At 49.5% G+C, this 17568-nt stretch overlaps 1 protein-coding gene and 1 long non-coding RNA gene across 2 annotated transcripts; one reads left to right on the top strand and one right to left on the bottom strand.

Annotated features, from left to right (window-relative positions):
- The first annotated feature begins 1907 nt into the window (after nt 1-1907).
- LOC136300185 (uncharacterized) lies at nt 1908-4782 on the top strand. The gene is made up of 3 exons (XR_010723637.1): nt 1908-2127; nt 2955-3252; nt 3980-4782. It is a non-coding gene; the product is annotated as an uncharacterized lncRNA (long non-coding RNA).
- A 1024-nt stretch (nt 4783-5806) lies between these two features.
- SH2D1A (SH2 domain containing 1A) lies at nt 5807-15814 on the bottom strand. Its single transcript, XM_066202393.1, has 4 exons — nt 15376-15814; nt 9121-9184; nt 7267-7402; nt 5807-6586 (listed from the first exon to the last, which is right to left on the bottom strand). Exons 1-4 carry the CDS (start codon nt 15510-15512, stop codon nt 6546-6548), a joined length of 378 nt encoding a protein of 125 aa, XP_066058490.1. The 5' UTR covers nt 15513-15814; the 3' UTR covers nt 5807-6545.
- Nucleotides 15815-17568: the final 1754 nt, after the last annotated feature.

The following is a 17568-nucleotide window of genomic DNA, read 5'->3' on the forward strand; positions in this document are numbered from 1 at the left end:
ACTATTTCATTTTTAAAAAATAAAGGTGCAAACTTACGGCGTGTGACGTTGTCTTTGTTTACATCAGTTTACATCAGTATTTGAGATGTTCTGGTCATGTCAGTAAAAGGTGCTTCCATAGAGCTAAATGAGGACTTCAGCCAATACTGATTCACTCAAAAGCTGGGGGCAGGATGTTGTTTAGCAAGATTTAATTTTACTTCTGATTTGCCAAAGTTCATGCTTATAACTCTGCAGGTTTCACTGCAGGTGAAATCCCAGCCAGTTTCTGCGTAAAGGTTATTATATTTCATCAAAGCAAATGCGAGAGAAAGAAATACTCTGTTAAATGCCTTTGCACTCCTGGTAACGGAGTGGGGGAAGTCGACGTTGCTGGCAGTGTGCGTAGCAAAGTTTAAATATCTGCATGTTCCTCAGAGCTGCCTCAAAGAGATGGTGATGAATGATTCTGTGTTATCAAACAGGGAAACAAAACATTAGAAGCCCAGTGCCTGCAGCAGAGAGGAGGAGCGCATGAATGCAGGGGCACGAGGAACGTGTAAGGCTAAAGGAAAGGCTACAGGGGGAAAAACCATGGAACAGCTGGGCTGGGGAAGAACCACGCAGGAGGGCTGAGGCTGCGCTGGGTGGGTGGGAAGGAAGCAATTCCAAAGGGGTGGGTGCTGCAGGAGAAAAGGGAAGAAAACCAGCCTGGGGTATTGGTAGTACAGATTATTGAGTGCCGCAGTCCCAGGGAGCAGGGGAGGGCTCAGTGCAGGCCAGGCTGGAGCTGAGGGGATGTCAGAGCTGCAGAGGAGCAGCACTGCCTTCGCTGGGGACAGGGGGACGCGGTGCAGCGAGGGTCAGAGCTGGCAGGGGACAGGGCTGGCAGGGGACAGGGGCTGGCAGGGGACAGGGCTGGCAGGGGACAGGGCTGGCAGGGGACAGGGGCTGGCATGGGACAGGGGCTGGCAGGGGACAGGGCTGGCAGGGGACAGAGCTGGCAGGGGACAGGGGCTGGCAGGGGACAGGGGCTGGCAGGGGACAGGGCTGGCAGGGGACAGGGCTGGCAGGGGACAGGGGCTGGCAGGGGACAGGGCTGGCAGGGGACAGGGGCTGGCAGGGGACAGGGGCTGGCATGGGACAGGGCTGGCAGGGGACAGGGCTGGCAGGGGACAGGGGCTGGCAGGGGACAAAGCTGGCAGGGGACAGGGCAGCGGCGAGGGGCTGAGCCCCGTGGAGCTGCAGCCTGGAGGAGATGGTGGGAAGGAAGCAGCCGGTGGTCCTGGCATCATGTGGGAAGTCATACCCACAAAAAGCAGCTGCTGCTCTCTAGAAGGGTCTGTAGCTCTTCACACCTAAGGCATTGAGGGAGATCAATATCATTTCCATATCCCTGTTCCTGTAACCAAGCATCTACTTCTTGCCTCACAGGCACCGTCAGCTTCTCTCTGTTTCCACCTTGTCTAAGCCTACAGCAATTCCAGACCCCTGGGCACCCAAAAGAAACAATACAAGCCTGTGCCTTAATAATTTACACCAGAAACTGAAACGACATTCTCAGCTTTAAACAGGAATGGCATCTTCTGGCCTATTTTATGTATTTTTCAGAAGAACAATGCACTTCTGGAGCCAGGCACTGTCACAGCAGTTATCCCCAGCTCACCGCACCGCAGAGCTGCTGCTGCCCGTGGTTTTCCACATGCAGCCCCAACCTCCAGGCAACTGCACAGACACTTCTAGAGGAAGCAGCCAAGTTCTCCCCGCTGCAGGCAGTCACCTGCCAGGGGTGATTTCCAGCACACCTGGAGCCTGTTCCTGCTCCAGGAGGGGCCAGGTGAAGGGGGTCGGACCCCGCCCTTGGCAAGCAGAAGCTGCACACACACACTGCCAGCAGCTGGCAGCTCAGCAGCCTTTGGGGAAGAGTTTTGGGTTTGCAGAGGAGCTGCCAGGAACCAGGTGCTGCAGGCTCACAGCAGGCTGGGAAACCTTTAATGCAGGGAGGAGAAGGGGAGGCTCCAGTGGGCACAAGTGACAGCAGACCAGCAGCCAGTGCACTTGCTGAGTTATGTAACGAGGAAAAAGCCTTCCAATGTTTTATGGAAGAGGAGAGCGTGCTGGATCTGCCGCTGCAGGCGCTGAATGAAGGTAAGACTAATTTCAACCAACAAGCACGTGTACAAAGAGGGCACAGAGCACAAGCGCGGTGTAAAATACGATGGGACAGTTCACAGCGGATGAAATTTGGCTTTCAGTTAGACAGAAACTGAGTAATGGGCTGAAAATGCCTCAGCCACAGCTTTGTGACTCTGCCGCCCGCTAGGCCCTGTCGGGACGGGGCTGTTCATTTCCTGCACTTTTTCCTATTGCTGCTTTACACGGACCTTGTGCTCCACAGAAGATCTTTTATTGCCTGTGCTGTCTCACACACTCAGAGGGGTGAAAAGATAAACCTTTCGGCCTTATCAGCTGCTGCCTGGAGCATGCCCACCTTGCTGAAGCCCGGACTTGCAGCTCCCTTCGTTCTGTCACTGGTCACATCCAGCTTGCCTTCGGTGGCAGGTGAAAGCAAGGCAGGTGTGGGGCCCTTACTGTTCTCCTCGACTCTGTGGCCTGGCATTCCTGGAAAAAGCCTCTTTCTCTCTCAGGAAATGTTTTTATCTTAGAAAAGATCTGCAGAAGAGAGAAGTATGGGCATAAAACATAACCAGAGCAACCCAAAGGTGCCTATACAACGTTTAAGGGTTGTTTTTTCTGTAATTCCACGTATTTTTGTAGTCCATTTGCAATCACTTAATGCCTTAAGCATGTTCAAATAATCCAATATGTACATTAAAAAGACAAATCATTTTGAATAACGCAATATTTATATTAAAAATTTGGGGGAAATATCATTAAATTGAGTGTACAGCAGCAAAGCCTAATTGATTTATTACCTAAAAGAGAAGATATGCATGTGCTTTTGTCATCAACAGGTCAAATCAGTCATCTGTTCATTTGGGCAGGCATCAATTGCCTCTGGGAAAATGAGACCCAGTGAGAAGAGAAATGACTTCACCACCCCCCAGCCTCTGTAACCAGGAGCAAAGGCAGGACGGCCAGAGCAGGGCCGTGTCCGGGGACTCGCAGAGGACACTGCCAACAAAAACCTTTTGGCATCACCAGTGTTCCTACCAACCTTCTTCAGGATCCAAAAAGACTTTCAGGGATGTCAGAGATCTCCAGCTAATGGACTTTCTCCTGGGTCTCAACTCTTTGGACTTTAAAACAATGGTAATTTATCTCCTGTTTATTTCCCCTAGAGACACTGGACAGTATTTTTATTTTCCTCATGCTGTGAGACCCTGCGTCATTGCCATGATGAGTTTCAATAATTTATTTAATAAGTTATTTATATAACGTAATAAATTATAATGTTTTAATAATTTATTAAGTAAATTAAATAAATAGATTGTAATCGGGTTTTTATGTATCTTGCCCTGTATTTAACAGAGAACTGGTACTAGCCTTAATAAGATGCAAACTGTTTTAGCATCAGAACGTATGAGCTTTTGGAATTGATAAAAAAGGGGGAGATATTGTGACAGGGAGAAGAATTATAAAAGAAAGGCCTCAGAAGATCAGGCCTGCTCTATTGAATTGATAACGGAGATGACAGCTAGCCTGTCATCTCTTCTCAGCGTAGCTAAGCCAGCTGCAGGTTCCCGAGTGAAAACAATCGTGGTAGGAAAGGTTCCTTAACACAACCACCTGCTCTTGGGTTGAAAAATAAATCTGTTCCATGAGAACCCAGAAAGGAAAAATGTGAACGACCCGAATCTCAGCACAAATCACCTTCCGAGAGAAATGAATAAATGAATAAATAAAGGCAATAGGTGCTGCACACGAGGTGTGTGAACACGGTATAAAATAAGTGTAGGGAATAAAGAATTGGCTTTTCCCGCGTGAAGAAAACGGAGTCTCGGCTGATTTGTTACAGAAATCAATTTATTATTGACAGGGAACACGCAGAGAGCCGGGGAAAGGCGGCGGCCCGGCGCAGAGGCGGGACCCACGAAGCCGGGATCCACGAAGCCGGGACACACGAAGCCGGGATCCACGAAGCCGGGACACACGAAGCCGGGACACACGAAGCCGGGATCCACGAAGCCGGGATCCACGAAGCCGGGACACACGAAGCCGGGATCCACGAAGCCGGGATCCACGAAGCCGGGACCCACGAAGCCGGGACCCACGAAGCCGGGATCCACGAAGCCGGGATCCACGAAGCCGGGATCCACGAAGCCGGGACACACGAAGCCGGGATCCACGAAGCCGGGACACACGAAGCCGGGATCCACGAAGCCGGGACACACGAAGCCGGGACACACGAAGCCGGGACACACGAAGCCGGGAAGGAACTGCCCGCCGAGAAGCGAAATTCAAGCGGAGAATCAGCGAGCGGGGAAAGGCTGCGGCCACAAACAGCCCCGGGACCGCCCAAAACACAGAGAGAGAGAGAGAGACGGGAACCGGGCCGGGAGAGAAACAAACACAGGAGCGACCACACAAATAAACACAGAAATGAACACAGAAACAAACACACAAACAGAAATAGGGAAATACGCGCCGCGGCCGCGTAACTACGGACATACTCCGCGGAGAAAGACAGAGAGCGAGAGTTTAAAATAGGAAATCTTGGATGGAGAATTTGAGCGGCCGAAAAGCGCTAATAGGCGTGTGGGCATTAAACTGCACAGACGGGATAAAACAGGCCCAGAGGGAATTTATTGCTGCGGGTGTAGAAAACAATCTGAGAGAAGATGAACAAAGTGTACTTTCTGTACAAACGTGGGACGAGTTGGGGCGGGTTTTGTGGGCAGCGGCCATAGGGAAGACACGGTAGGCACAAGGTCGTTCGCCACACGGTATTTTAATAAAACTCGTTTAAAAAATGACAATCAGCTGTGAAGGGACCGCAGCTGCTGCGGCCACCGCCCCCCGCGGGCTGCAGGGACTCTCGGTCAGTGCCTCCCGTGTCTGTAGGTCCGGTTGTGTTCCCTGGATGGAAGAGCTACCGTTTATTTCCGTTTTTCCTGTTGAAAAGACTAATAAAAACGTTAAATCCGCTTGGGAACCGTGTCTAGCCTGACCGGGCGCGGCCGCCGCGTGGGGCCCGAACAGCCCGCCCGGAAACGGAACCGTGCTCGTGCGCTCAGTGAAATGGTTCCGGCGGGACACGGCGTCCCCCGGCGCGGGGTTCCGGCTCCCGCTCCAGGGCATGCCGCGGGGGCCGCGGGGGCCGCGGCAGCTCCTCGCGGGGTTTTGTACAAATAAAATAGAAATCCCCGAGCCGCGGTCGGTCCGCAGCTCCATGCGGAACCACGTGTCCTGGAGCACAGCTCCTCCCCACCGCTGAGGGCTCCGGGCCCGCTCCCTCCCGCAGCCACAAGCGCTTTGTGTGGTTGTAACCTTTTCTGGGTTTGTTTTCGGTGTTTTCCTCCCTTTTTGGTGTTGCTTTTCCCCCTCCGCGTTTCCCCCGCGGGTGCCGGGCCCGCTGGTTGCTGAGTTGAAGATCTCATCCCTATTGATGTCAGCACAACTCGCCGGGGTTGGTTTTCCCTTTCCCGCAGCGGCTGCAAAGTGGCAGCGCCCGGAGTTTTCTTTATCATTTAAACATTTCTCTTTTCCCTCCTCTCCCTTTCCGCTTTTCACCCCGCTCCAGCGCGGAGCGGGTTCTAACTGTTTAATAAAGCTTTACACATTGTGTTTGTACGCCTTGAAAACGTGTTGATAGAGGCGCTTTAAAGTTTGTTTTCTGACTGAATTTTATAGAGCTAGACAGCGGTAAATGCAGTGCTTTATTACCGATCAAAGATTTCAGCAGGGTCTGATTTCTTTAACAAGAATGTTAACGGATTTGCCAGATGAAATTACGCAGAGTACAACCACAAGAAGCTGCTCAGCTGCGCAGCACGCTCCATCCCTTCATACTCATAACAAAAGACATGCATGGAAAAAGCTTTAGAGCCCAGAGAAAACAAACCCTTCATCTCTCACATTCGTGGGAGCCTCGTGGCGACAGTCTGGGAGAGCTTGAGGAACTGTGTGAGTGACAAACACAGAGCCCACCCAAGGCAAGGACACTGCAATGTAAACAATTCTCCAAAGGCGTAAAGGGGACTTGCCCAATCCTGCAGAAACCTCAACCAGAACAAAGCAAAGCAGGATCCAAAGCTAAGCAATGTAAAATTAATAACTAATTATTAATTAAGAACTGATCTTGAAAAATATTTCAACTTGATAGTACAAAGGGGGGGAAAAAGACATAAAGGATTTAGCAGTTCATGTTTTTTTATCCTCTCTTGGGAAAAACAAAACCAAAATATATCCCACCCACCCTAAGTTCAAAGTATTCTGAAACTTTTACATCTTGAGCAATAAGAAACTAAGAAACACACATTTCTGCAAATGTTACAAGGAAACTCACAGAGTTGTATCTACTATCATACAAATCATTGTGTTGTGAAGCAGGGATTAGGGGAGATGCTGGGAGACGTGGTCATGTCACCCCTGGGGACACGTCCTCATGATGGCTGCAGGTGGAAGTCGTAGCCTTCATTCCTCCCTAGGAGAAATCACCACAAATACATGAACACATGAGCACTGTAAGGACATGGCCAGTCCCGAGGGCTCCATGGGTGAGGACTCTGCAATTCTTACTCAAAATCCATTTTCTTACCACACTGACAGGCCCTGTCTGTAACGAGCACCTGAGTGACAGCATTTCACACCAAACAGCAAAGTCAGGGCACGTTTTTGGCCATGTCCCTGTGCTGGCCAGTTCAGGTCAAGGTTTTGGCCACGTCCCTGTGCTGGCCAGTTGGGGTCAAGGTTTTGGCCATGTCCCTGTGCTGGCCAGTTGGGGTCAAGGTTTTGGCCATGTCCCTGTGCTGGCCAGTTCAGGTCAAGGTTTTGGCCATGTCCCTGTGCTGGCCAGTTCAGGTCAAGGTTTTGGCCATGTCCCTGTGCTGGCCAGTTGGGGTCAAGGTTTTGGCCATGTCCCTGTGCTGGCCAGTTCAGGTCAAGGTTTTGGCCATGTCCCTGTGCTGGCCAGTCCAGGTCAAGGTTTTGGCCACGTCCCTGTGCTGGCCAGTTCAGGTCAAGGTTTTGGCCACGTCCCTGTGCTGGCCAGTTGGGGTCAAGGTTTTGGCCATGTCCCTGTGCTGGCCAGTTGGGGTCAGGTGTATGAATAACCCTAAGACCTCCATCCCCGGCAGCAGCCCAGGTTTCCTCCCCCAGCAGTACCTGGGGAGGCGCCGGCTTTCACCTGGCTCACCACGGGGTTCTGCAGCGGCGTCACGATGCCTTGGTTGGGCTTCTGGAAGGCCGAGAGGAGGTTGTGCACTTTCCGAAAGAGCCTGCGGTGGACGCCGGGCGCAGTCTGCAAAGCGGAGGGGACAGGGGACAGGTGACAGGTGACAGGGGACAGGGGACAGGGGACAGGGGACAGGGGACAGGGGACAGGGGACAGGGGCCGGCCTGGCGGTGAGCCCTGCTGTGCCTGTTCAGGGGAGCCGCACTGCTCGGCGCTTCCCCCGGGCCCTCCCAGCCTTCCCACACGGAGCAGTTCCCGGCAGCACGGCCACGGAAAGTTGGTTAATTGCTGCGAGAGGACGCCACGCTAATTACCCCCACTCACCTGTCACACTGATCAGGCAGCCTCACAAGTGACCCTTTGCTATTTCTGACCCTGACTTATTGCAGCCAGTGATTTAACCTCCTTACCAATCACTCCCCAGACTGGATCAGAAAGAGTTCCATCCTAGGAACAGCTGTGAGAAAACCTGGAGAGCAACGTGGGCTTCCCACAGAGAGAGAGCCCTCACACCACGGAATTCCAGCAAGGACACAGCCCCTTTGCAAGCCCTTCTAGGAGCATTCAGTGCTGGCCTATGTGTTCATTGAGTATTCCTGTCTACTTCTTGTACAAAGACAGAGGATGTACAGAGAAGCCTGAGCCTCCAGCACACCTGTGCTGTGAAACTCAGGTGAGCTTGGCCCAAAATACTGCCAGGGAAAGCCCAAAAGCCACACGGAGCAGCAGTGGAGGTCTGTATAGCACCAGAAACACCTCACTGCAGATGCTGGTGTCACCTGGGGCTAAGGGAGGCTGCAGCCTCAGGCAGGGAATGTCCCTCCCCAGGTGAAGGTCCCTGGTGCCCTGGAATCCTTTCAGAGTCACCAGTGCTTGCCCTGGCACGATGGGTGCACTGTCACCCTCCTCCTGTCCTGAAAAACTGCTGTCCTGGCACCACAAAGCCTAACCCTTACATCAGCCTCCTGATGCCTTACAAAAGGATTCCTGGGCACTGTTCCCAAGGGTTCCAGGGATAATTATCCTCTCCACAGTGATGTCAGTCACTGGCGCCCCCTGATCTGCTCAGGGGAACCCCAAGAATCGGTTTTGTCTTCCAGAACAACTTCTAATATAGTAATGGCCAAGGAACTATGTCTAGAAATTACATAGTACCTGAAATAAGTGTTCATTAACATAAAAACAGAAAGCTAATTATGAATTCATACACAGAGTACATCCAAAAGGAAAAAAAAATCCTAGAATAAATAGAGATTAATATCCCATTTTCATCATCTTAAATGTTGTCTGTATTACAAGTAATGTTTTTCTGTACCCAAATTACCAGTTTCTTGTCAGAGGGGGGAAAATATATTTTGTATCAAGTTTTGGCTACCCTATATATTTTGCACTAATGTTGAATTAATCTGGATTAATGAATTAAAACACTGTACATTGAAAATTATTTCTTTAATATTCTGACATTGATGGTACATAGGATAGAAGGAAACAGATTGTGCTTGTCAAGTTATAAAACCACAATATTTTTGCTATTTAAAATGATGCAAAATGATGCACTATTGCATTATGCAACAGCTGAAATGAAACAGGGAATTAATTTATGAGTTCTAGACTGTCAGAAGTGGCACCAAGACATCTTACTGATGGATGCACTCGTGATCGATTACCATCAATGAAAATCAGACTAGGCAGAAGCATGAAGAATTTGAATATATTTCATTAAGTCTATAATCTATATCAAACAGGATGTAGAAATTTTCAAAAGGGAAAGGAGAAATACACACCTCAGCACACCAGGATCCGGCTTCTGTCTTGGACACTCTGTAGGTATAAACATAACCCTGATGCCTGTGGAGAAAAAAACAAAACAAAACAAAAGAAACAAACAAAAACCAAAAACAAAAACAGGAATTATTATTCATTTCTCCTGACAGTTTCCACAAGAACTACACTGACTTTTACAACCTGACCTTACCTTGGAATTTCAGTTTACAATATAGTTTAAGAACCAGACCACGGTGTAGCCTGTGTGATATTTGCAACAGCAACGTTGGCTTGAGGAGCCTCTTCTTTTGTTTCAAATTACCTTTTAAATGGTAATGATTATTATGTGCAGTGTTATAAAAAATGCAAATTTTCTCCCACTTCTATCAAAAATAATACGTAGGATAGGAAAGGAGCAAGGAAATGCCAGGCTGAAGCTGCCTTGTGATCCTGTGTTACACCTTGGCTCTGCACAGCTGATGTATCTGCCACATCAGAAAGTTTCTGCACGTTGCCTTGAACTTGTGCACCGTGCTTACAGTGACAGAAAAAATAGCACACGTAAAATCTGATAGGACTGCAGCCTATCCCTGTTGCCATTACTGTTGCTTCAAGAGCTCTAAACAGCTTTCAATTCCAGCTTTTGATTATTCTCCACAAATTTAATGCAGCACAGAACACGAGCGGCTGGTCTCGAACAAATCATCTGAACACACAGTTTGACAAGCACGTCGTGTTTGTCTTACTTAAAGCTCTGAAACAACCACTAACATTCTCAGTATTTTCGAGTATGTGAATTTTAAAACCCAAACTACAAATGCTTTCTCTTTGCCAGTTCAGGCATGAGCTGCTTGTTTCTGCCCGTGTGCTCATATATCTGTGAAGGAACGAGGGGCTTGTGGCACTCTCAGGCATTTTATTTCTACATTTCTCAGGCAGGGTTTAAGAGGCTGCTCCTCACAGCAGTCACCATTAGTGTGTCCCGTGTCCCCCATTGACTTCATTAGGAGCTGTGGGCACAGGGGATTTCTGAGTGTGCTAAAAATGTCAAACGGGGCATTGAGCAAAGAGGAAACCGGACCAGTAAAGAAAGCTCCCTGGAACAATCAGGTTTGATATTAAAGCCCTGGTGTACTGTGTGTAGTGTCTAACTTGTTTATGGGTAAAACGTGTCTGTTTTATAAAGCATATGCATTTCTTCTAGGCCAGTTTGCAGGAACAACAAAATCCTTGCTTTTCAGTGCAACCCCAAAAATTCCCATTATCATGTACCTCTGTTGACATATTAACAACATCCCTAAAGTATATATTACCAATTCAATAATGATATTCATACAATGAAGATGTGAGAGCATCTGGTATTGAAATCTTTGCCAAAATCTGAAAGCAGCACCTCTGTTTGCAAGAGCCCCAGAGCACACAATTGCAAATCAAAACCTTCCTACTCTTCCAGGCATAGTTTAATTGTGGTCTTAAAATATTTTTGAAAGAGGGCCCTTTGTGCTTTGCCGCAGTGACACCAAGAAAATATTCATTGTCTCTTTGAAGGCTTTCAGGCACATCCCAGCTTCAGAAAGAGGAAAGTGGCATTCAAGGGAGATAAATCAGTAGCTCAGGAGAAACAAAGAAGAGAGAAAGCAGAGTTTTCTAGATGAATGCTCCAACAGGGTCCTGCCTGCTGCAGTTACCCACCTCTATAGGTCAGGTTTTATGCTACTACCTGTCTCTTTTATGCTTGCCCTGTAAAACCAGCGTCAGTCACAAGGGATTCATGAAGTCTTTGACTCTTCTCCTTTTTAAAGGTCAGGGCTCCACTTTTTAATTGGAAAAGCAAAAGGTGAACGAGCCTGACCATGAACACTGCAGTCCTTATTGTGTGCCTTAAGAGGCTCAAAGAATGCCAAAATGCAGCAGGGCTTTTTGGAGGTGCTCGAGGGGGAGCACCTCCAAAAATGTGGTGGTGATTGTGGCATTACAGATTTATGCAGTTTTTTGGGAAAAGGAGACATTCTTTGGGCATAAGCAATGCAGTGAAATCACAGGGCTTGACAGTTACAGTACCTGGAGCTGGAAGTGCAGGGCAGCCACTAACATGAATTCAAGCAGGTGATATCACTGACATCCAAATAAGTGCTTAATTGCTCTTTTGATAAATACTTGTTTTCTCTTCATCAGAACAGTGCCTTGTAATCCCCCTGTGATGTAAAAAGGAACCCTAAGAAGGGTGAGAACTGAGAAGCTGCAGTGTTTCATGTTTGTTTTGGTTTGTTTTACTTCTCCAGGGAAGTGGAGGGAGAGGGGAAAGAAGATGTGTCTTGATTTTGGAAAACTGGACTGTTTTTCTCTTTTTGTTTTCTAAGGGCAATAGAAACACTACTGGGTATAAAACAGATACACTCCTAGTAGAAATTTTCACTGGAAACATGCAAAATATTGATCCTTATTGCAGTATATCTAATCCCTGACCAGCTTTACTTCCCATGTTTCAAAGATCACATCATTGCTCCTAGTAAATTCATCTTTTGTCTGATCTTCATATGTCTATTTATTCCTAGAGTGATCTTCAGCATGGATTCTGAACCAAAATGTACACTGCTGAATAATTTTGTTATTCCTAATAATTTCCATGATTTCTTTAGAACAAAGTATTTTAAAAAGCAGAGAAGTACTTACTCTTTCTTTAATTTCCTTTTTCTTACAGAGTGAATGCAGGAACTGCACATTCCCCTGAGTTTTTACCAGAGCTCCATGCATGTCTGTCACCTGTTCCATCTCTGTCCACGTTCAGAGTGGAACTGGGGCAGGTTGTGTCCATTAGCTTCTTTTGCCAAAGCCAGGCTGAGCATTCTCCACTGAATCAATACCTCCATCTCTCATGCCTTCCTTTCCTGCTCCTCCAGTCTCTCCACTGAAGTGCTCTGCCTTGGCAAACTTTGCCTGTCAAAGAACTCCTCTAGTTTATAGCCCACAATTCTTCAAACTGTCATTGCCACCTCAGTGTGGGATCCTTTCCTGGTATGAAAACTGTCTCCACAGTTATTGTGTGACATGCTGTTTACCAGATCTGCTATTTCTTACATAATTCTTTGAACTGAATATTAAATATTGGAACCAAGGTTTAGTTCTACCATTCTTCAGCCACCTTTCTTTCTGTATCTGTTCGTACTCATCATAACATTTTTAATTGAATTTTTATCTGGATTTATCCAAGATGCTATTGCAAATTTCCTTTATAGAATAACTGTTAAGGATCTATGTTCTGTAAGAAGTCTGCAGAACATTCACCATTCATTTTTTTTTCTTTTGCCCTTTTGTTTATCATACATGTATTTGAATGCAACATACCATGAAGACACGAATGGCCCATAGTTTCTGGAAGCAATTTGGTCTGCTTTTTACTGAAGCATCTTTTCCTCCAAAGATTGCATGGCTTCACAGTTGGAAATGCTTTGATTTCTTCCTGTTTTCATTTTCCATATTTTATTTCATTCATGAAATTTCTTCCAAAGGGCATAAATTACAATTAATATACAGAAAATCCCAACTGATTGTGTACAACTTAAAGACTTTGCAACGTACCTACATCCTGATCTAGACTGATGGTGGATTAATTCTAGTATTCTCTGTCTTATTCAGCATTGTGACATTCTTCCAACCCTTTCTCTAATGCCTTAGTGTTTCCCCTGCACTGAATAGCTTCTGAGAGTAAGGGTGATAAATCCCCATTTCCTCTGATAGTTATTTAAAAGAGATTCTGCTTTTATTGCCTATTCCCATCCCAGGAATCACAGCACTCCTTACCTCTTGCTATGTCTATTCCATTTTCATTTAACTCAGGATGTTTCTTATTTCCCATTTTTCAGCTCGCTGTTAAGGTATTTGTTAGCAGGAGCACCTAACTTGGTCCACCTGATTTCATGAAAGAAGAAAAAATACATCCTCTGCCACAAAGATTTTCCCTGAGAAGAGGACTGTGTATTTTTGGATTGTCTATAAGCTTCTTGATTGTCTCCATTTACTGGTCTAGAACAGGAAGATGATGATGCTCACCCAGGGCTTAATTACATATTGTCAGAAACGTATTCAAGGGATTTGGGGAAAACCTGACTTAGGACCCTTCTTCCTCTTGTGGTTTTTTGCCAGGTACCTGAGTTCCCGCTGTTATCTAATTTCATGCTGGACCTTAAAGGATTTTCTCTAGTGTTCCTTTCCCTACTGAAGTAGGGCAGAAGTGTCATCTTTGTTCTTCTGATGCCACAGTACAGAGTCACCAGGACTCCCAAGAATTTTGCCAACAGCAGGGTAATTAAGTTTCCTCGTTAAAATGAGGTTCTATGAATATAGAGTCCCCCAGCTCTGCCAGGGAAACCTTTACGCTTTCTGACAGACCATGCCATCAGATCCCTCCCTGTCTGATGAAATATTATCAGCTAGTTTGTTACCATCAGTATTTCATGTGCATTACGGGTAGTTTGCTCCAAGCCTCGTGGCTTGTGGGGCTGAGAACACCTTGAACAAAGGTTCTGGATGGCAGCACTCGTGTTACCTTTCCCCGTGACAGGGTCTACTGGGGATGCTGCTGAGCACATCCATGAGCACACCAGAGTAGAAGAGCACAGGAAGAGAGCAAGAGGATTATCCAGCACAAAGAGGCGGCGCACATCATCCTGAGCCTGCCATTTCTCCATGACACCTTGCTTATGCTTATCCTTCCCTGTCTGCTTTCCCTTTATGGTTTTCTGCCTGTAGGAAGCGTGGGCAAGGCAAAACCAGCTCGTCTTTGCATTGCAAGGGACCCCACACCACTTATTGCACCCCTCTGTCTACAGTCATGGTGAAGGAGCCGAAAGTCTTGCTCATATAAGCAGAGGAACGTGAAAACACTAAAGCTAAGACTTAAGGCATCAGTAACATTAGAGCATAGTTTGTTGAGGGGACAGCCCGTACGGTGGAGGGGGATGTTGGAAATCAGCTGCCACCCGAGCAGCCCTTGCAATCCCTCACTCCCAACCTGTGCCATCCCTCACTCCCAGCACACAGGCAGTACACTCGGTACACTCCCAGCACACACAGGCAGTACATCCCCAGCCCATGCCATCCCCTCATTCCCTCACTCCCAGCACACACAGGCAGTACATCCCCAGCCCGTGCCATCCCCTCATTCCCTCACTCCCAGCACACAGAGGCAGCAGACCCCCGGCCCGTGCCGTCCCTCACTCCCAGCACGCACAGGCAGTAGATCCCCAGCCCGTGCCATCCCCTCATTCCCTCACTCCCAGCACACACAGGCAGTACATCCCCAGCCCGTGCCATCCCCTCATTCCCTCACTCCCAGCACACAGAGGCAGCAGACCCCCGGCCCGTGCCGTCCCTCACTCCCAGCACGCACAGGCAGTAGATCCCCAGCCCGTGCCATCCCCTCATTCCCTCACTCCCAGCACACAGAGGCAGTACATCCCCAGCCCGTGCCATCCCCTCATTCCCTCACTCCCAGCACACAGGGGCAGCAGACCCCCGGCCCGTGCCGTCCCTCACTCCCAGCACACACAGGCAGTACACTCCCAGCCCATGCCATCCCCTCATTCCCTCACTCCCAGCACGCACAGGCAGTACACTCCCAGCCCATGCCATCCCCTCATTCCCTCACTCCCAGCACACACAGGCAGTACACTCCCAGCCCATCCATCCCCTCATTCCCTCACTCCCAGCACACAGAGGCAGTACATCCCCAGCCCATGCCATCCCCTCATTCCCTCACTCCCAGCACACAGAGGCAGCAGACCCCCGGCCCGTGCCGTCCCTCACTCCCAGCACACACAGGCAGTACACTCCCAGCCCATCCATCCCCTCATTCCCTCACTCCCAGCACACAGAGGCAGCAGACCCCCGGCCCGTGCCATCCCCTCATTCCCTCACTCCCAGCACACAGGGGCAGCAGACCCCCGGCCCGTGCCGTCCCTCACTCACAGCACACAGAGGCAGTACATCCCCAGCCCGTGCCATCCCCTCATTCCCTCACTCCCAGCACACAGGGGCAGCAGACCCCCGGCCCGTGCCGTCCCTCACTCACAGCACACACAGGCAGTACACTCCCAGCCCATCCATCCCCTCATTCCCTCACTCCCAGCACACAGGGGCAGCAGACCCCCGGCCCGTGCCGTCCCTCACTCACAGCACACAGAGGCAGTACATCCCCAGCCCGTGCCATCCCCTCATTCCCTCACTCCCAGCACACAGGGGCAGCAGACCCCCGGCCCGTGCCGTCCCTCACTCACAGCACACACAGGCAGTAGACCCCCGGGATGCTCTCGCTGTCCCTCAGCAGGTAGCTGCCGTCCGTGCCCGCGGCCAGCAGCAGCTTCTCGCCCGCCTCGCGGGTGATGGCCCCGTGGTAGACGGGCACCGTGTCCATGCCGGGCCGGCTCCCGCTGCCGCTCTGTCCCTGGGCCCCGTGTTCCCTCAGCCTCGCCTGGCTCTGGGAGCCCGATGTAAACAGGATGTGTTCACACCTCAGCGGCCCCGCCACGGGGTGAGACAGCTCTGAGGGAAGAGTGAGGAACGGACGCGGAGCCTTTGCGGGTTTTTTTTTCCTTTGCCCCTGTCTGTTTTCCTTTTACGTAGGCTCTAACATCCTGGCACCATCAGAGCTCCGCGGCAGGGTGTCAGCTCACACGCCCTCAGCCATGTGGCCCTGCTGAGGCACACGATGGCCTGGGGGCCAGGACGGGGCACTGCCGTGCCGGGCACCTCTCTCTGCCGCTCTTAACCCGAGGGGACCCTTGTCCCCAGCAGGGATTAGTCTTTAACCTCTTGTTTTTAAGCTCCCCAGGGATGAGGCTAGAGGAAGGCAGCTGCCCTCACCGTCACTGTCCCGCCAGAGCACTCACCTCAGGCTGCAGGTGCAGCACAGCCCGTGCTCCGCAGCAGCTGCTCCAGTGCCCACAGACACCAGCCCCGGCTGATTCACCTCATCGGGCCTTGTTTTTAAAACCTTCCGTGCTGTTTAATCACTGTTAACGGCGGCGTGCTCACCGCTCCGGCCCGGGGGCAGGCAGCAGCCTTGGCACATGCAGGGAGTCCCTCAGGTCTCCCTGGATGCCGTCGGTGGCCCTGCTGCCTTCATGTGGGGCGTGAGCCGGCACCCAAACTCCAGAGCCACGTCTCGAGGGGCCATTTCTCTCCACCTGCAGTGGCTGAAGACATTTTCTTAGCATATTGTCCACTGAACGCTCCCCCGTGCACGTGCGGGGCTGTTTGCAAACAAGCCGTCAGTGTGCTTCACACCCCCAGAGGTATTTCCACCCCAGAGGTATTTCCACCCATGGAAAAACTGAGCGTGTCCCTGCAGTTCCGGCCAGCAGGTCAGCTCCGTGGGGCTGCAGCCAGCTCAGGGCTAAATTCATCCGTGCCGGGAGGCTGCCACCCCGCCTGGAGCAGCCACGTTCCCGCACGCGTGTGCGTGAGCAGGCAGTCAGTAAAATATAGCAGTCAGTGGGGGCTGTGGTGATGACTGATTGCTTTTAAATTGAGTTTACCAGCAGGACAGGGCAGAATGAAATGATCTCGTCCAGGTGCTCGCAGATGCTGTGTCCTTGTTGAAGTTAAGGATATGTGAAAAAAAAAAAATGGCTTTGAGATACACACAGCTCAGGAGCAGAAATGAAATTTAAAAATACCAAAAATAATGGCTGCTCTTTTAAAGTTCCAGCCAATCAAAGGGTGTTCTCTCAACCATTTCACAGTGTATGTCTTTACGTCTTGATCTTCAATACAGATTTTCCCTGGAAATAATTTTTTCCAACTAGCTTTAGTTTTTCCTTTTGATGGCTGGGCTTTTCTGACCTGAGAGTCACAAGGTAGCTTGTGCATGGGGGGGTACTGCATAAAGTCAGTGATGGCAAAGTTTGGAGTCTGAGAGCCTCTTTCCCCACAGGGAGACCCTGGCAAGGGACTGCACCCCTGTCTGGCACTGAGAGGCTGAGAAAGCTGCAGAAAGCTCAGCTGAAGAGAGACTGAAAACTCCCACCACGGGGTTTATGGCCTTTCTATCTCATTATATGCAGGTATTCATTACCCCCTTTACGTGAACCTGGGGACTCAGACATCCTGCTTGGTTTTTTAAACCAGTTGTTAAAGTATTTGCGCATAAAGTAGCTGCTGCCTACTGCAAATCTGATTAATGTGGATGGCAACAAGCTGTAAAGCTGCTGCTGCCTATTTCTTCTCATTTTCCAAACTACCTGTGCTCTTGGGGGTTTCATCCAACTTTCCCATTTCTTAACCTATTCTCAATATTAATAGCTGACGTCAGAAAAAGTATGTGTGTAATTAGCTGGAGAGGAAAACCAGCCAGAATCATTTAAGTCTGCAGATTCCATTGTCCCACTTATCAGATTTCAACTGAAGAAAATCATAAAACTTTTCACTGTGAGATGCTCTCCTAATGTGCAGTCACACATTTCATCCAT

This window comes from Chamaea fasciata, unplaced genomic scaffold (genome assembly GCF_029207755.1).
Source record: "Chamaea fasciata isolate MVZ Bird 193981 ecotype frontalis unplaced genomic scaffold, bChaFas1.0.hap1 SCAF_22, whole genome shotgun sequence".
Taxonomy (NCBI): Eukaryota; Metazoa; Chordata; class Aves; order Passeriformes; family Sylviidae; genus Chamaea; species Chamaea fasciata.

Bases quoted from the DNA above. Each gene is read 5' to 3' on its own strand.
- SH2D1A (XM_066202393.1), bottom strand. From the start codon at position 15,512: ATGGACACGGTGCCCGTCTACCACGGGGCCATCACCCGCGAGGCGGGC. The intron at 9,185-15,375 runs GTGAGTGAGGGA...TTTTCTCCACAG, and splicing joins GTCTACTGCCTGTGTGTGCT to GCATCAGGGTTATGTTTATA. The intron at 7,403-9,120 runs GTGTGTATTTCT...TCCGCTTTGCAG, and splicing joins CCGGATCCTGGTGTGCTGAG to ACTGCGCCCGGCGTCCACCG.